Source organism: Vanessa tameamea, chromosome 29 (assembly GCF_037043105.1).
Source record: "Vanessa tameamea isolate UH-Manoa-2023 chromosome 29, ilVanTame1 primary haplotype, whole genome shotgun sequence".
Lineage (NCBI taxonomy): Eukaryota > Metazoa > Arthropoda > Insecta > Lepidoptera > Nymphalidae > Vanessa > Vanessa tameamea.
Genome location: NC_087337.1, coordinates 1,684,906 through 1,705,618, shown reverse-complemented (window position 1 = coordinate 1,705,618; position 20,713 = coordinate 1,684,906). Strand labels below are relative to the sequence as shown.

Below are 20,713 nucleotides of genomic sequence, written 5' to 3'. Positions count from 1 at the left end.
TTTATTCTACGTTTCTATTTAATTATGCAAAATGCTAAATATTATTTCTAAACTTATAGAAATTGGACACTTCTTGCTTCAATTGATAATGGTTGTCACAACGTCCAATTAAAACTATGTTTGTATGTAATAAATCATATTGTGTAAATTGAAGACGGATTGTTATTACTTTACAAAGTATTTAATTTTAGGATTATTGGCGCCCGATATGGGACTATATTAAAACGAACATCTTTTTAACTGTTTATAGAGTGACAATTGCTCATAAAAATAAATGTGTACTAGTGTAATAAGGCAATCATATATTATTGTTTTCATAAGTTAAAAATCATTCAAAGACATTAATTGCAAAATTAAATCTATGTAATGTTTAAAATGGGGCCATTCGTTTATTACGTAAGACGATTTAGGGGGGGGGGGTCGACCAAGTCTTATGTTTTCTTACAAGGGGGTGGGAAAGAGTCTCGATAGTTCTTACGTAAAATCAAAAAAATGCGCAAAGTTTGAAAAAGGTTCGATTGTCGAGGTTCGCTCGGATGCGTATAGATATAAAACGCAACGGGCGGTCCGAAAAATGAAGATTATTACCTTTGAAATTAAGAATAAATGTTTAAAAAAATTGATTCTTTGAAACATAAACATTAAAATAAACCAAACGTGTATTCATTTTTTCCTTTAGATTCTTACGTAATAAATATTAAACAGGGTGTTGGCATAATCTTATTTTTTCTTATAATAATGGGGGAAAGGGTTTCAAAATCAAGCGAAAAATGTCTTACGTAATAAATGAATGGCCGGATATGGTAAAATTAAAATATTTAATATTACTAATCGTAAATCTGTCGACGATAAAGAACCTACCAGAACAAACATGGCGCCCGGCGTTATAATTGGCGCTTATGACGACGGAACGTGTTATGAACCACCGCGCGATCATTAGGAAGGCATTACAAAAACTGGAATGGATTAAAATCAATATTATTGTACTTTATATAAGTTTTTATATAAGTTTCAGTTGCTACATATGGTTTAAATCTACAAACTAAATTATCACTATTTGAAATTTAAAAAAAACTACTAATATGAGTCAGTTGGTCGAACACCTGGATCTTAATCGACGGTCGTAGGTTCTAATTCGAATAAGCATATGTATTTTCATGCTTTATTTTAAAGAAAACATCGTGAAGAATCCGACATTTATTAGAATTTAAAGAAATTCTGCATAATGTGTATCCACCAACCCTCTTTGAATCGTGGTGGAATATGCCCAGCAATGGGACATTTACAAGCCGGTACTTGACTTATAAGAACAGTGGAGTTAGTTTGTTTGTTTTTTCTTGCAAGATTTTTTATTTTTTATTTATTTAAATATACAAATTGTTATTTACAGCCAGTACTAAGAATTAATTCTTATCCAAAAGTAAATCTAGACTTTAATATATAATATATAGACCAAATTAAATACAAATAATAATTAAATTATTAGTACTTATTTAATTAACACGATGACGAGGATCGGATGACGAAGATGTCGAAAAAAAAATGAATGTCGAAAGTTGGATAAAATTAGACACATGCACGAGATTATTTAAGCACATGAAAATAATTGGTGCTTGCTTGGGATTAAGCCCGCAATCATCGTGTAAGATGCCACCAAACCCATGGGCAAAACCGGCTGTTTACGTATTAAAAAGTATTATTCAAAGTAATTATTTTCATAATATTTAAATTTATGAATCGGTAAAGTTGTTAAGAGTATCTTGTCCAAAGAAGAAAAATTGATTTTACGTAGATAGATACTTGGTGTTAGAACTTTTTAGTCTTAGTATGTCTTCACGGGCTGTGTGACGTCAGCTCGCGTCTGTCTCCCATGAGAAGCGTGTTGACCAAAACCCAACGAAAATTGATAACTTTAAAGGCACGTATAGTCACAGGTCTGAGTCTTTTAGACGCTTAGCTTTTAACTAAAGGATTAAGGGACAAGGCATCTTAGTTCCCAAGGTTGGTGGCGCATTGGTGACGTAAGTAATGGTTACTATTTCTTACTGCCCCAGTGCTTATGGGCAACTAAAAAAAATTCTTCTCCAATGTCCAAAAAAAAGCATAGTCGTCGAGCCGTCTTTGCAGCTCGTAAAACATAACCAAATATACTTTATTCAAGTAGGCTTTTACAAGCACTTTTGAATCGTCCATTTAACAAACTATATTAAGTGGAGCTACCACCGGTCCGGAATGTAGCTAAGCCTTGTTTTATTTCAAGCATTTAGGCAAATGGGTTACCTCACGATAAGTGGTCACAGCCGTCCGTATACAATAATGAATATCATAGATTATTCTAGCTCTCGACCAATGATATCGCGCCAATTCAAGGTCGAAGTTGTTTGTTTGTCTCGACTTATTTTGTGGTTGGAATAGATTTTCCCTAGGACTTTTTTGAGCAGCCTAAATAAGTAAGTATAATAAGAGCCGAGATGGCCCAGTGGTTAGAATGCGTGCATCTTAACCGATGATTTCGGGTTCAAACCCAGGCAGGCACCACTGAATTTTCATGTGCTTAATTTTGTGTTTATAATTCATCTCGTGCTCGGCGGTGAAGGAAAACATCGTGAGGAAACCTGCACGTGTCTAATTTCAACGAAATTCTGCCACATGTGTATTCCACCAACCCGCATTGGAGCAGCGTGGTGGAATATGCTCCATACCTTCTCCTCAACGGGAGAGGAGGCCTTAGCCCAGCAGTGGGAAATTTACAGGCTGATTATTTTTATGTTATGTAAATAAGTACCAGTTTCGTTTGCTGTATCCTGACTAAGGAGAATTAGAAAGAGAAAAATATACTTAAGTCCTCAGTAAATATCTACTTACCAAAAACATACATACATATTAGCCCTTGACTCATTGTGATTAATTTCGTGACGACAGCGCGCGATTAATGTAGGTTGGATTTAAAAGGGTTGGTACGGAAGGCGACGCAAGTTTGTAAACAGTTAAATATTACACTTATAATAATGTCTTACTTAGCGTCGCTTATTTACATTGAAATCAGGATTACTTGGTGGTGGGCTGTTATGCAAGCCACTCTGGGTAGGTACAATTCACTTATTATAAATTCTACCGCCAAGAAGCAATATTTTTATGGTTGCGTTCCGGTTTGAAGTGCGAGTGGCACAAGGGGCGTCAAAACTTAGTTCCCAAGGTTGGTGGCGCATTGGAGATGTAAGGAATGATTAAAATTTAAGTGTCGGGTCCTCTTTAAAATATTTTTCAATCTATTCACTATTTAGTTAGTCACTATTATAACTGGCAAATGATCTCTTTAACGTTGTTGTTTTGTTTAAACAGGTAAAACGAGTAAACTCGCCAAGCTGATGTCGCTGACGTTCACGTTTGTTCTAGCACCGTAACTGCTTCTTCCCTCATTAATAAAGGAGATCAGCCTCTATTTGAAATGTTTAATCTAAAAGGCCTAGTCACGATACGCATAAAATTACCATTTGTAACGGACGAAACTCTTTTAAATTGGACTCCATCAGGTCCAAAGGTTCTCCCCAAGGTGGGTCTGGGCCTAGTGAGGTAGTAACACGTATCACGTATATTTCTATAATATGGGAACTCTTTGTCCCGAATGGGAGACATTAAACTGTTCGAAACGTGCAATTCGTGCAATTTATAAGTGTATGTTTTCTTCAAATTTTCAATACTTATGGTCGAATTTCGACCACAGATCCAACACTAATTATATGAATTATTAAATTGTTAACAAATAAATTACTATTTGATCTTTGTAATTATTAACGGTGCGTGTGGCCTTCTTTTAAATAAGAAATTATTAAGTAATTAGATGATTACAAAATCGCTTACATTATTTATTGATTTTTTTAATAAATTCTGTAAAAATAACAATTGAATTTAAGTTATTTTAGAATAGGCTATTTGATGGGTTTTTAAAATGCATTTTATTTTATTTAGTAGAGGTTAAGCAACCCAGTAAAAGTAGTTTTTTCTAAATTCTAGTATATGTTTGCTGAAAAATATCAAAATAACAATTCCATATTTAAATAGCGCGCGAAAACGCAACTTTGACAATATGGCGCTGCAATGAGGTCGGTGACGTCACTTGCCTGTATTTTAATCGGTGGCACATATAATCCACATACAGTAGGCAAACGAGGTTAATAAGCAAGTGACGTCATCATAAGCCCGACCAATCAGGAGCGTTTTGTGTCACGTGACAAACGTTTAAAAAAATGCATTTTTATTTATGGATTTTTAAACTCATAATACATACTGATTACAATAATTGACACTTTATTTTTCGCATTGTCAAATAGCCAATTGTGTTGATAGCATTGATATTAAATAAGAGGGTACTTTGACTTTTCTGTTCATTATTGTGTGTCACGTGATTTGTAGTGAGGCTTATATAAGTGATGGAAGCTCGGTACAGAACAATTTTTTGCTCATCATACTATCGCGTCAATTTGCTGTCGAATATTGTTTATTTAGCTTTTTTCGTGTTACGGTTGGAATAAAGTATACATTATTTTCATAACGCCTCAAAAGAAGTATAACTTCGACAATGATAATATAATTTATATCGATTATTTACAATCGTGTTGTTTAAACGTGTGAGCGCCACCGTACACATCAGCTGTTAGTTCCCACGGCTCGAATCCAAAACTTGACACAGCGTAATTGTTACAAAAGGTTTGAAGTCTATAAGTTTTGGATTTACACTAAACGAAAATAATATCGATTTAAGGCCAAAGGTTTATGGAATTTAACAAAGTATTTACTTGACAGGACATTGTGCAAGCCCGTCTGGTAGGTAAGCAGTAATCATTGTTGTGTTCCGGTTTGAAGGGTGATTGAGCCAGCGTAAGTACCGGCGTAAGAGACATAACATCTTAGTTCCCAAGGTCGATTGCGCATTAGCGATGTAAGAAATGGTTAATATTTCTTACAGCGCCATTGTCTATAGGTGGTCGTGACCACTTACCATCAATTGGTCCATTTGCTCGTCCGCCAACCATATAGAAAACATGAACAAGGAACATAACATCTTATTTTCCAATGCGTCAAAATTTCTTACGGCGCCTATGTCTCAGCAGTGATGACCACTTATCATGAATCAGGTGAACCTGCATTAAACAAATAAACTCTTATTGTTTTATAAAATTTATATTTAATTTATTAATCTGAATGCTAATTTTACATTACATTACATTAATAACCTGTAAATTTCCCACAGCTGGGCTAAGGCCTCCTCTCCCATTGAGGAGAAGGTTTGCAGCATATTCCAACCGCTGCTCCAATGCGGGTTGATGGAATACACATGTGGCAGAATTTCGTTGAAATTAGACACATGCAGGTTTCCTCACGATGTTTTCCTTCACCGCCGAGCACGAGATGAATTATAAACACAAATTAAGCACATGAAAATTCAGTGGTGCTTGCCTGGGTTTGAACCCATTATCATATATATAATCATTATAATATATATATATATTATAACCCATTATATTATTTAATCATCGGTTAAGTTGCATGCGTTCTTACGACTAGGCCATCTCGGCTCTTTTTAATTAATTTTAAATTAATTAATTTAATTTTTAAATTAATTAAAATAAGACGAATCTAGAAGTAGTCCAGCTCATCTCTTCATGTCCGTCAAGTCCTGCTGCTATCGTCTACAAGTGATGGTTGACTATAATTTTGGGCCAAAGATCGTTTGGATCTCCGACAGATAATATCTCTCTCCAAAGGAAATTCGTATTTAATAGCGGAAGTTGATTTGTATTGGTAAACTCCCCATAAATCCGGCATTTATTTAATTATTCATATTCATGATAAATCTCACAAAATTCAATTACATTTGAAATAAATATATCTTACATACCTAGTTAATAATAAATAAATATTTTTTTAATCGAATCAAAAAATCTTTATTGTTTTATAAGAATTATTCGAATTGAAAAATATATATAAATCAGTACAGCTACTCAACAGCAGATGGCGTTAGGTAATAATTAAAAAATTAAGTAATCTAATTGTAATGTAACGCGTTGATAATATTATTATTCAAACTTTTATAATTAATAAAATTATATATAAAATAAAAAATCACATATATATTTTTCAATTCTCTTATTTTTAAAAAATAAAATAAGAAATGAGTATTTACTTAAAATAAAAAAATATACATATAAAATTGACGCTTACGTACGATGTCAAAGACTTTTAAATAAAATAATAACGATAATTGAAAATGAATAAGCTTTACAATAATTTATCGAAGTTATTTTCAAACAAACATAAATGTAAGTTTTATTTTAATTTATTAATTAACACATTATTATTGTTTATTTCCAAAAAATAGTTAAGATGACAATTTTATACAAGAAAACATTTTTATAAAATTTTCATATAGAAAAAGGCAAAGGTATAATACCATAAAACCTAATCTTCACTACATAGCCAATAAAATCTTTTAATTTTAAAAACATTAAATTGCTTTTTTAGTTTCTTTGTCAATACAAACAGTTCAGTCACCTTATTTAATTTTTTTTTTAATATCAGGAACGCCTGCATTGAAAAATGTTATGCGTATTTTCTGTAAATATAAAGTTACACTTGCATTATTCACTTACTTTCAAGTCGTTTCAGTACTTAAATGTAGCTGCAGCTTAATAGACACCATTTCGTATTAATTTTATACATTACAGATACGAAAAATAAATTATATTCAAATAATTCATCAATTCAAAATGAAACCAATAATTCAAATACTAAAATTGACAATGAAACGAAGGAAAAAAATTATGTAGTATATGTAAAAAAAAGAGATGAAGACAAATCCATTCGTTCTCTCAAAACTATGAAAGTTGGAGCTTGCGCATTTTTAAACGTACCAGTTGCGAAAGTAAGTCTTTTTAAAATTCCCAATACTTATAATTTAAGTAGAGTACAATACGTAGCGGTGAATGTTTAATTTCTTAATAAACTAACCCAGTTTATTAAGAAATTCTCAGTAGCATTAATATTAGGTAAATCTGGATTTAGTCTTCAGGGTCTGAGTTATCTCCCACGTTATGTTACAATGTTAAGTAGATTGTAACATGATAACGTGATAATTTTTTACATTAGAAGTTTGTAAATATAATTTACAATTTCATCTATGATTAATAAGCCTCTTATTCTCAAGTAAGGGTGTTTTCTTTTCCGAACCGGTGGTAGTGTTTAATTTGACTATCAATAAGTAAGTGTAATGCTTCCATATTGAATAAAGGAATTTGAGTCTGAGTTTGAGCCATCTTAAGTGGTCCACTTCACGAATACTTACTGGTGTGTAATGTAAATTACTGGTACAACGACAATTTAATTTACTTCTTAAATCTTTACATTGTATTTGAATGGCCAGTTGTGATATCTAAGTGGTTATGGATTGTCCGTGTCATTACGATGGCTCACTCGACCCCAAGCCTTTTTTAAAATAGACGATAAATGGATGGTAGTCAGATAGAGACAGAGGAACTTTACAAAGCCCTACCACGTAGCTCCTATATGTCTTATCAATCCAAATCAAAATTATTTATTCAATATAGAAGCTATATACTTACTTATTGGTCAAAATAAACACAACCAGCTTAAATTCGCATGTGAATGAAACTATAATACGTAAGATAATCTCAATTTATATCTTACTTGTTTAGTTCTCAACCCAACCAACCAAATCACCCAAAGCTTGCCCTAAAGCTCCCCCTAAAGCTCCCCCTAAAGCACAACCTAAAGCATCACCTAGAAGAGAAAGAAAGGAACCGATGAAAAAGTCATCGCCCCCACCAAAGGCTCCGGGTGCTGGATCGGAAGGGAAGATTATTGCAGGTATTTGATGATGATGATAATTTTCTTATGGCATTGGTAGGTGCGAGAGCCGAAATAGCCCAGTAGTTAGAACGCGTGCATCTTAATCGGTGATTGCGGGTTTAAACCCAGGCAAGCACCACTTAATTTTCATGTGCTTAATTTGAGTTTATAATTCATCTCGTGCTCGGCTCTCGTGAAGAAAAATATCATGAGGAAATCTGAATGTGTTTAATTTTAACGAAATTCTGCCACACGTATAACCACCAACCCGCATTGGAGCAGCATGGTGGAATAAGCTCAAACTTTCTACTCAAAGAGAGAGGGATAGCCCAGCAGGGGGAAATGTATTTAAATTTACCTGACTTATTTTTTTCCCTGTAAAATAGTTCGATTTGATCCATTTTAACATTTCTATTACACAGTAATCGGAGCGGTCGTGGACGTCAAATTCGATGTTCACTTGCCGCTTATTCTAAATGCACTCGAAGTTCCAGGACGCAGTGAGTGATAGTTTACATACATAACAGAGATCACCCATCAGGTCTCTGCACAATGCCAATTCGTGACACTAGTTTCGTTTCCGATTTAAAAAAATATACGAGGCCTTACCCTACTCCCTGCTTATGACAATGAATGCAGCACGTATCTTAATTTAAAAAACAATAAATAAATATTATGATTTACAAAAACAAACAAACAATCAAGACAAATTTTAACATGAGAAAGAAATGTTTATGAAGCAGAAATAATGAATGACTCAGTTATGACGCGTGACTCCTGACCGATGATTGCATGTTTAACCACCAATGAAGTCCTATGTGCTTAATATGTGTTTATAATTCATCTTCTGCTTGATAATGAAGGACAACATTATGAAACCTTTGTATCTTATTTCAATTAAATTCTTCCATATGCATTGGAGCAGTCTGCTGGAATTAGCTCCAAACCTTTTCCTCAAGGCAGCAGTGGCATATTTACAGGCTGTTTTATTTAAAGACCCATAAAAACTGGATAAAGGCCACGGCTTTGACGAGGAGAGGTTTTGGGGTTTATTTTAAGAGGGAACTAGTGCGACTCGTAGATCAGTATAATCGATTGGTAACCAGTTAAAAATATTTCTAGAACCGCGTCTGATATTGGAAGTCGCTCAACACTTAGGTGATTCCACATGTCGTACAATAGCAATGGACGGTACCGAAGGTCTGGTCCGTGGGCAGCCGGTTATAGATACGGGAGCTCCCATTACAATACCGGTTGGTGAGCCAACGTTGGGCAGGATTATAAATGTTATTGGTGAACCCATTGGTGAGTTTGGTTATAGTTTGTAAATAAAAAACAAATACATGATACACCTCACGAGAGCCTTTCGTGAAGTACTCCTTCATTATGTCTATGATATCCTTTTAACAAGCAAAATCGGCACTCCCCATACAAAGTATTAGGTCTTCTTTCCATTATTATCGTAAGCGTTGCCATAATTCGAATATACCTACTATTAAAAATGCATTGAACCTCGTTTCAACAAATACATGATACATTATTAAAAAAACATACGAAAGTTTACTTAAATAAATATCGAATAATATCTATAATAAGTTGTTTTTCATTAAAAATAGATATTAATATACGCTTAGTAGAACTTGGTGTAAAATTTGTTTAAAAAAAATAAATAAATGTAGGCTTAATCTAGAATTTTCTATGTACTAGACGAACGTGGTCCAATCGAAACGGATCAGTTCGCGCCGATACACGCTGACGCTCCGCCATTTGTAGAGATGTCGGTGGAACAAGAAATTCTCGTCACCGGAATCAAAGTTGTCGATTTACTCGCACCTTATGTTAAAGGTTTGAGCAGATATATCTAATATTAATAAATATTGTCGTTAAATTAAACTATTGCATTCTTAAATTCACTAATAAAGAACTAGCCAATTTTATTATCTTGGTGTGCTTGATAGTTACGCTTGACACTCGTCAAACGTCATACTAGTGTGCGTGCGTGGCCAAATTGACAGTCTAGTTAGTGTAGAGTCCGATATCCTGACCAACACATTACCAATCGCGAAGCCCTGACTGCAATAGAGGTCTAGTATCTATAACTTTTTACTTGGTGGTAGGGCCTTGTGCAAGCTGGGTAGGTACCACCCACTCATCTGACATTCCACCGCCAAACAACAGTAAATACTTAGTATTGTTGTTTTCCGGTTTGAAGGGTGAGTGAGCCAGTGTACAAAACTACAGGCACAAGAGACATAACATCTTAGTTCCTAATGTTGGTGGAGCATTGGCGATGTAAGGAATGGTTAATAGTTCTCACAGTATGTGGGCGGTGGTGACCTACCATCAGGTGGCCCATATATGTATATAAATATTTTTGGGTTTATAAATTGTATCAGTATCAGTATTTTTGCAGCCCTTGTCACCTGTTGTCGCGAGCAATTGCTTTCTCGCTCTAAAATAGAGACAGCGCTAAAAGTCTAAAACATATAATTCGTTTATTATTCTATGTGCCTTCTGTTTGTTTTTAGGTGGTAAAATCGGTTTATTCGGTGGTGCCGGTGTCGGGAAGACGGTTCTGATCATGGAGCTAATCAATAACGTGGCGAAAGCGCATGGCGGGTTCTCGGTGAGATTATCTTACTAACGCCAAATTACGATGTTTTAAATATAAAATTTAAATAGAGATCTGTATGTTTGTCATGTTATATAGGGGTATAAAAGACTTTTACTTGATCCATAGGGAATTTTGCAAGCCCAATGGTAGTTATGAACAGTTATATTTCGGTTTGAAAAGTGAGCTAGTGTAACTACAGGCAATCCTGGCTCTCAAGGTTGGTTGGGCATTGGTGGTGGAATGGTCAATATTTCTAACGGCGTCAATTTCAATGGGCGGTGGTGACTACCGTCCAATAGGTTGCATTTAAAAGTTGCATTAGAATCGATTTGCCAGTTTGCTTAAGTAAGTATGTAAATAAAAAAAATATAATTACAGTTCGGTGTATTGGTCATTTAGTCATGTGAAATGTTGGTAAAAATTATGTTGGTCTTTTTTTGATATTGTCCGGGTAGACATATGACTCCACTCCACCTGATGGTAAGTGGAAGTAGAGTCCAAACGCGAAGAAGACTAGTACAGTCAGTAAGAATGAGCTGCACTAGTCGCCCTTGCCATGCCGGCCCGCAATATGCTTCTTCACGCCTCGTTTGAAGGCACCCTGGTTATAAGAGGAGGGGAACACGTGTGCTGGTAGAGTTCCATTTTTGGTGCGACAAAAAAAAGAGTTGTCAAATTTCTTTGTGTGCGATGGAATCGATGTCACAGTTGTGCGGTCACATCGCGAACCAGCACGCGTGGATCTGCGAAGGAAAGGGGATGCAGGAATTAGAGAGAATAATTCCTCAGATCACTCGCCGTGATGCAGTCGATAGGAAGTAATGTACGTTGGCTGCAAGTTTTACCAATTTTTCGCAATCATTTCTCGGAAAATCTCATTGTCACGATACGATTGGATCTCTCTATAACTTTGTTCTAGGTGTTTGCCGGTGTCGGCGAAAGAACGCGCGAAGGTAACGATCTGTACAATGAAATGAAAGTCGGTGGCGTTATCACGGATAGCTACAAAACTTCAAAGGTATACGATGACTTTGAATTACAGAACAAGCCATTTTTCTATGTAATGGGTGGCAAACGAGCAGGAGGGTCGCCTGATGGAAAGTGACTACCACCGCCCATGGACATCTGCAACACCGACCCCCGTTCGTAACAATAATTTAACAATGATCTTTAATAAGGATTTTTGTTATCGATATTTGCAGCAGTTACTGTCTGTTATTCGCTTCCCTACCGTCCGACCGATGTAACATTGTACAAGCGTCTATTATTTTCAGTGTTTCTGTTTAAATTTTATTTTGAAGCAATAAAAATTCTTAAAATTTTCGGATAACGCTTGAATCTTTAGGGTTATTATATGTATTTTTTTAAATATTTTTACAATTTTTAAAATCATTAAATTAAGAAAATAATATGTACGTCGTTGCAAAGTTATGTCGATCAGAAAAATTTACGTCTGTCAAAAAGATCAAGCTAAGTTGTACAGGGTACCTTATAATAAATCATTTACTTTGTGTTATTGAACTTTAATAATAAATTCACCTATTTCAATACTAAAATCTCCTTTCTCGTGATATCTTAATATTATTAATAATTGTTATGATGTTTTTGATAAATAGTTCTGTAATTTTTTTTTTGTGTCTTTGAGTTTTTCTTTTGGCTCTACTGGCCTTTACATTGTCACGGGGCGCGGGGGCGAGTACTAGACTCTGCCTTGAAGTTTGAGCCCACTCGGGCTCCGTACTCGTTCATCCTGACGTCTCCTATGAGAACGCACCTCAACTGCTTGTAGCACTGCTTACTGACGTCACGCCCGTTTCCGTCGCGTCATCAATTCGGGGATAAATTGCGATATGATTGTCTTAAGTTGAATTCAACTTTGGCAATTATAGCGCGATTTAAAGTACTATTAACGCCATCTATTGACAACAAAATGAAGTATCTGTTTTATTTACGTAGCAAGGACAATAAATTTAACAGACAGTGTTATGACCGCTCATCTATTCAGTCAATAGTCAGTATCAGCATTTGGCTAGACTCCCTTAAAACTGCCATGACCGAAATCGGTTATGAAGACGCCATTATCAACACGGTCATGGAATGCGATGGAGGAACGGGCAAACTCTTCAAGGAACCATTTTCTTTTTATATATTTAGCACTTTATCTCCAATATTCATAAAAATCTCGTACAGGTGGCATTAGTGTACGGTCAGATGAATGAGCCGCCAGGCGCCAGAGCTCGAGTCGCCCTCACAGGACTGACCCTCGCAGAACACTTCCGCGATAAAGAGGGACAGGACGTGTTGCTGTTTATTGACAACATATTCCGTTTCACCCAAGCGGGGTCTGAGGTGAATGACCTTTATATACATTACTAAAATAACAAAAAAATCTTCAGAGCAACGTGGTTGTCTCAAATCAAACGTGGTTGTGTCAAAATTAGCTGCAAATGTTTGCCTGAAGTCCACTCCACGAAACGATCACCCAAAGAAAACTACCCTTGGCCGCTCATTGGTTAATTTACGTGGCCTTCATTATTCAATTTGAATTTCGAATATGATGAAATTTTTTATGAATCAAGCCTGAACTCCAGCGAAGGACGTAGGCTACTGAAACGCTTAAAATATGATCGAAGCCCTGGTCGACTAGTAATATAAATGCATAAGTGTGTTCTTTTATTTGTTTGTTTGTTACGCTTTTACGTCTTAACTACTTAACCTTAAACCGTGTAACTTTACAACCCCCTTCTTCCACGTGCGTGATGCCGTAAGTGAAAATTAGTGTCATAGAAATGATTCGCGTGCTCTTAGTAACGAGTAACATTAACACGCGTACGATTTCGCTAATGTGTTTTTTGAGCAAATGGGCCACCTGATGGTAAGTGGTCACCGACAACCATGGACAATGGCGCTGTGAGAAATATTAACCATTCCTTACATCGCCAATGCGCCACCGACCTTGGGCAGTCACCCTTCAAACCGGAACACAACAATACTGAGTACTGCTATTCGGCGCTAGAATATCTGATGAGTGGGTGGTACATACCCAGACGGGCTAGCACAAAGACCTACCAAGTAAAATTGATCTGGATTTTTTTTTACGTAATTGCCAGGTATCAGCACTCCTCGGTCGTATTCCGTCAGCAGTGGGCTACCAGCCCACACTGGCGACGGATATGGGTACGATGCAAGAACGTATCACCACGACGAAGACAGGTTCGATTACAAGTGTACAAGTAAGTATTACGATGTGTGTGTGACCTTGAAGTTTTTATTTAAATAGTCATTATTGATTTTAGGATGTATTTTTTTGTAACACTAGAGCAGGGATTTCGGATATTAATAATATTTTATTGTCTACAGACACGGTTACGGATACGAAATGATTTCGGATTATCCAATTGTTTCGGATATTTCAATTACGGATATTAGATTAAATATAAATTAGAAAAGAAAAAAAATACAAGATAACAATTTGACTATATTTGTTGGCTTTATTTGCTATTAGGTATAAGGTTAGAATAAAATAAATAATTTTTATCATCGGATTCGGGTACGTTTACGGATAAATTTTTATTTCGGTCTAACTGTGCCGGCGACTTGGTGCGCTTTTTAATAACAAAAAAGTTTTCGTTGTAGCCCAAGTTACCCCTTATTACATCAGCTATCTGCCAGTGAAGGACCCGTCAAAAACGGTCCAGCCGTTAGCCAGACAGACAAAGATTGTAAAAAAAAAATATTTTGGTATATGTACCGTGTATACATACATATGCATTTAGTAAAAAGCGGTTATTTTACATACTACAAACAGACACTCCAATTTTATTATATGCATAGATATCCGATAGTTTCGGTAACGGTTACGGAACTCCATAACATCCATGAACTAAATTGTTAAACAAACGGGGATGTAAGCTCCTGAACTGTTTTACTTTGCTTTTAATATCTAGTGTTAACACTTTTTATGGGTTTTATTTATAATATTCGGACAGCGTAACGTTGTGCCGGAATTATTTAAACAGCCGAATGTGCTCCTTTGGCGCGTACAAAAATAATTAATCGGAAGTCAGTTTACGAACTAGTAAAGTTAAATTATTGTTCACAGCGTAATTTATTACTATGATGATTATTAAATAATAAATTATAGAAATAAGGTTTTGGTATTTAAATCACTAGGGTATAGTAGACGCTATATTAATTCTACGAAGTTTGACAGCGTCAGCGTCGTCAATGACGTTGCAATCTCAGTAATTCCCCGGTGACGTCACGAATGTTATTGGACTTTATATCATAAAACCCAACAATTTTGTATGCGTTATTTACCCAATTAAATCTTCTATATGTATATAAATATATAAAAGCTAAATACCACTCACTGATTAATCACGAAATCTCAGAAACTATATCACCTAGAAACTTGTTTTTTTTTTTATCTGGATTTGTGTATTGCTGTTGGCCCTACTGGCCTTTACAGCGTCACCGAATGTTGGGGCGAGTGCTAAGACTCTGCCTTAAGGTGAACCCTTTTGGGCTCGAGAGTGACGTTCGTCCTGAGGGTGTCTCCTATGAGATCGCACCTCGGCTCAGAACGTAGTAGGTGGGGTGTTAGAAACTTGAAGTTTGACAGGTTCCTTATAGGGTGTAGACATCCGTTAAGAACGTATTTTACGAAACTCCATCCCTAAGGGGGTTGGAAGTTTGTGTTTTATAAATTTCGTGCGAGTAAAGCCGTAGGTTCGGCTAGTATTTATATATGTATGATATAACCGATGCGTATGAGAAATGTTAAATATATACAAATGTAGGAACATTATTTAAATTGAAACGAAGTTCTTTTGCGCGGTTTATAGCAGAGTGTACTGTAACTGTAATATTTTAATTATGATTATTTTTTTCTTGTTGAATATCGCTCATTATCCTAGGCAGTATACGTACCAGCGGATGATCTGACGGATCCAGCTCCCGCGACGACATTCGCCCACTTGGACGCAACGACAGTTTTATCCCGAGCGATCGCTGAACTGGGAGTGTACCCAGCCGTGGACCCTCTGGACTCGACATCCAGAGTTATGGATCCTAATATCATAGGACCAGAACATTATGGCGTGGCTCGAGGTGTTCAGAAGATTTTGCAGGTTCAGTATTCACGGATCCTGGTAGTTGAGGTTTATAGTCGAATCTAGTTTTCTAACTTGTTATTTTTCACTTTCTATTAAGAATTATCGAGTGAATGAGAATTAGAGTAAATGAGAGATGAGAAATGTATTTTGCAAAAGTAAATACATTTCTCTGACTAAACGAAAATTATACTCGGGTTTAAAGTCTCGTGTGTATGTTAATAGTCTCGAGTATTGGGCTATTTTTTTTTTCAAAACCGACCAATAGTTCCGTAGACAACCGCATCCAAACAATAAACTGATCAACTTTGTTATATTTAGATGGTTTGAACTTTATATATATATATTTTTTTTTTAGAACCAGAAATAGGAATTACTAAAAGAAAAAAATAAACAAATAGGCTAACCTTTACAACAATGACCTTTAATTTACAATAACAATCAATCTACCACAAAAGAAAAAAAACATTTAATCTACAAGACAAATAACCATCAAGACTACACAGTCAATATGATAATTGCGATCCAATCTGTCTGCCGCCAAAAAACAACTCCCGCCTTTTTTATTTTTTTTTAAAGTGTATTTGTTTGACATGACGCAGATGTCGCTCGGCTAAGTTGTTTATTCCAACAATATATATTCCGGGTAGGCATATGGCTCCACTCGACCTGATGGTAAGTGGTGGTGGAGTCCAAACGCGAGGACGGCCAGTACAGTCAGGAATAATGAACTGCACTAGTCGCCCTCGCCTTGCCAGCCTTCAAGATGCCTCTTCACGTCTCATTTGAAGGAACCCAGGTTATAAGAGAACACGTGTGCTGGTTGAGAATGCTGCCGATGGACTTATGTCACAGTTATGCGGTGACATCTAGAGCCAGCACGCGTAGACTCGTGAGAAAGGGACGCAGGAATTAGAGAGAATAATTCCTCAGAGCACTCACCGTGATACAGACGTCAATATTGTAACGTCATTGCCGAAAGATTTTGTCCAAATTAGTTGATTTGTGATTTGTGTACTGAGTCGAATCAAATTCTGGGAAGTAAGATATAATTATTTCAATTGAGGAAAATGTTGAAATTGATAGTATGTCTTGATTCATACGTTATCCGAATCACGTTTAGAATTATGCTCAACTTAAGTATTCTGCAAAACATGTTATTTTAGTATCAAAGTTTTAATATTTGTCGGATCATCAGAAGGGCTTTATCCTCCACTGTGGACGTTATAATGGCGGAATATCAGAAATAAAGATGCATTGTAACTGTTCAGTACACTATTATTTAAATTTCCGGTACAAATATTCAAAATATAATACGGTTTGGTAGATTAAATTAGATTGAGAGCCAGTCGTTTAGAAAGTGTCTGCCTCGTGCGACGGTGACAAGTTGAATGAATCAGCTGTCAGCCCGTTTTACGACACACAAACCTATTCGGGACTACCCGCTCTTAACATAAATATTCGATTACAAATAAACAAATTGTTATCACAAAAATTATCAGACCGGATACAAACAATACGAACGCCATTAAAAATAGACAAACTGTGATTAATACTAAATCTTCCTCTGAAATTATTTATATAGTATATGATGAAATTAAATATATAGTGCGCTGCCGGCCTTCAAATTCTGTTCTGTTTCAATGTGTGTATGTCGTTCCTATATACTTGTTTTTCGTGTAGTAGTCATTTAGGCGGGTTATAGACAATGACATTTAAACACTAATAATTCCGAAATTAAGTCATATTTAAATAAACGACAGGACTACAAGTCACTCCAGGATATCATAGCCATATTGGGGATGGACGAACTCTCGGAGGATGACAAGTTGACAGTCGCACGGGCTAGGAAGATACAGCGGTTCCTCTCGCAACCGTTCCAGGTGAGACTTTTGATTTAAGACGAAGAAATAAGAATTACTTCTCAAATGCATAGCTAGGTAAGCATAGGTAATGAAGGTTTGTCAGTTTGCTCCTGTTTTGTACTCGTCTGTACTAATATTATAATGGTCTTTGCTGTCTGTGTATTGGTACGAATTCTCCAGGTATTATACCGCCAAAAAGTAATTTTATGTTACGGTTTGAACGATCATTAACCCAGTGTAATTACAAGAACAAGGGATGTAATATTTTAACCTCTGGTTGGTCGCCCTTTGACAGCGTCGTCTATGCTGTCGAAGCGCGTTCAGTTTCAGTTTAAATTTCTATATGTCTGTGTCAGGGCAGAGACACTCGTTGCTAGTGCCCAGAGCGTCAAATTTTCAATTGATATTGGAGGATGAGAAAATAGAAATCAAAGAAAAAATTATAATATTTAATAATTGTTTATCCACTTGTGATAGTAGGCAAAGTTTCTATATTAGGTCGGCATTTTTTACAGTGACCTTGGTTGGCGTTGAAATTAAGCAATATTAATCTCAAACCTTAGATCGTAAATGTACAACCAGCCTTGCGAACTGAGATGTTATGTCCCTCGTGCATTTAGTTATTCTAAAGTATTTATAAGTAAATATACCTTTGATTTCAGATTGATCATTTGCGTTCGAATATTTGTTAATACTACTCGCATTTCTTTTTCTTTTTTTTTTTTTAAATAAATATAAATATTGGACAACATCACATACATTACTCTGATCTCAATGTAAGTAGCTAAAGCACTTGTGTTATGGACATCGGAAGTAACGACGGTACCACAAACACCCGGATCCGAGACAACATAGAAAACTAATGAACTTTTTCTACATCGACACGGCCGGATCGACTCCGGGACCTCGGAGTGGCGTACCCATGAAAACCGGTGTACACACTACTCGACCACGGAGGTCGTCTTTTCGATGTCGATTTCTTTTTCTTAATACTATCATTGAACTATTTTATTATTTATTTATCTCAGACGTCAAAATAGAATCTTGAATAATCAACATTCTCCCTGTTTATATCTCTAAATATTTTAAGGGTTCTAAATAGTTCTCGACAGAAGGTGTATATTGAGAAGGATATAATATCCTTAATAGAAGAATAGAATTCTTAAGATTTTTAGAGATTTCATTTGTAAAAGGTGGCGGAGGTGTTCACCGGCCACGTCGGTAAGATGGTGAAGCTGGAAGAAACTATCAAGGGATTTAAAAGGGTATTTTATTTTGTTACGTTTAATTTGGTGGTAGGGCTTTGGACATATTCCCTCAACAAACAGCTAAACATAGTATTGTTCTGTTCCGATTTGAAGGATGAGTGAGACGGTGTTACAGGCACAAGGGACATAGCATCTTCAGTCCCAAGGTTGATGGCGCATTGGCGATGTAAGAAATGGTTAATTTCTTACAGCACCAATGCCTGTGGGCGGTCTTCATGTCCGTAAAAGATCGTAAAAAACATGCATTTTTTTGGACGAAAATCTTCCCAACGTGTATTCAGCAATCCGATTTGAGCAGCGCGGTCGAATAATCTCGAAAAATTCTCCTCATATATAGAAATATTCCAATGTCGTTCCCAATGCAGCATTAGAATTAGGAATACATTATATTATATGGACATATTGCCTTCCTTTTCGATGATTTACGGTTCAAACCCAGGCAGGCACCACTGAAATTTCATGTGCTTAATTTGTGTTTATAATTCATCTCGTGCTCGGCGGTGAGGAAACCTGCATGTGTTTAATTTCAACGAAATTTTGCCACATGTGTATTCCACCAACCCGCATTGGAGCAGCGTGGTGGAATGTGATCCAAACCTTCTCCGCAAAGGGAGAGGAGGCCTTAGCCCAGCAGTGGGAAATTTACAGGCTGTTCATGTAATGTGTGTAAATGTACAAAACAAAATTGGGTACTTATCACTGATTACCAACTAGCTATCCGCCCCGACGTTACACGAGGGTTATGTAACTTAGATTGAAGAACAAATCAAAATTTCTTGTTTTTTCTTCTGAATATAATATATATGCATGTATTATACATATAAAATTTCCTCTTGAATCGTCCTGTTTATTGATGAAAACCGTATTAAAATACGTTAAGAAGTTTAAATGACGTAAGCGTACAGGAAGGGTCTTTGTTTTTAACGTAGTGATTAAACATATTAGTATTCCTTGAAGATTCTAAATGGAGAACTGGACCACATACCGGAGGTAGCATTTTATATGGTGGGGACGATTGAAGATGTGATCGCCAAGTCGCAGTCTCTCGCTAAGAATATTTAAATACATATATTATTCAAAAAGTGTTGTTTTTATTTATTTTTAAAATTTTAACAGAGTTACCGCCTAATGCATTAATACCTTGTAGCGTAATACATTAAGAAAAAAAAAAGAGCGAGCGATCTCCTGTTACAAAGGCTTGGGTTAACTTTTGGCGCGAAGTTTGAGCACTTCGGATATAATATTTTGAGGTATTGAAAATTTGACATTTTAGTTGGTTTTTGTTATAAATTATTATTTATTTAAGTAATTAATGTTATTGTTGTGACAGTCTTTATAATGACTGAAAAAAAAATTGAATTGAATATATATTTTTTAAATGTAACGCTATATTCTAGCCAAGCCAAGCCAAGCCTTGGAATTAAATAGCCGACCCATTCTTTTCCTTACGTTACTCATTAGTTATGCAAAAGACTGTCGCCCATGGCAACCGATATAACAGGCAGAAAGAAAAGACGGTCGCTATAGCAATAAGGCGGTAAAATTAAAAAAAATATAAAAAATTACTAATAAAAAATATATAGGTACAACATAGTTGTTATTGCCTTTCGTTTCATAAAACAAAAATAGAATTCATATATTTTTTTTTCATTTAAAATACAGCAAAATAACACCTTGGTGTAATTTTTTTTTTTTAATTATTTATGTCTTGTCTATCATATTGACACTCTTTGATTAATTTTATAATTCAAAGATAATACAGGCACAGATAATTGTACTACATTTTACTAATTTGATATTAGTAAAATGTAGCAGTAAATCAATATAAATATCCTAAATGTGTGTTTGTATTTTTATAAAATGGCCGAAATGACACGGTGTTTTATTCTAAAAACTATTATCTTACGCTCGCATGGCTAACGCTGGCTAAACTTTAAGAGATACACCCTAACAATGTAAGCTTAAAGTAAGCTTAAAGTTTAAAGG

The 20,713-nt window shown here is 35.6% G+C and overlaps 2 protein-coding genes across 2 annotated transcripts in view; one reads left to right on the top strand and one right to left on the bottom strand.

The window, feature by feature from the left end:
* LOC113395897 (hemolin-like) overlaps window positions 1-20,713 on the bottom strand; it is a 284,073-nt gene that overhangs the window by 81,040 nt on the left and 182,320 nt on the right. The gene's annotated exons all lie outside the window — the stretch shown is intronic.
* On the top strand, window positions 7,751-19,809 carry LOC113395879 (ATP synthase subunit beta, mitochondrial-like). The gene is made up of 12 exons (XM_064219742.1): window positions 7,751-7,884; window positions 8,289-8,366; window positions 8,989-9,171; window positions 9,574-9,711; window positions 10,395-10,492; window positions 11,400-11,498; window positions 12,671-12,829; window positions 13,591-13,713; window positions 15,400-15,612; window positions 17,358-17,477; window positions 18,653-18,724; window positions 19,685-19,809. Exons 1-12 carry the CDS (start codon window positions 7,821-7,823, stop codon window positions 19,787-19,789), a joined length of 1,452 nt encoding a protein of 483 aa, XP_064075812.1. The 5' UTR covers window positions 7,751-7,820; the 3' UTR covers window positions 19,790-19,809.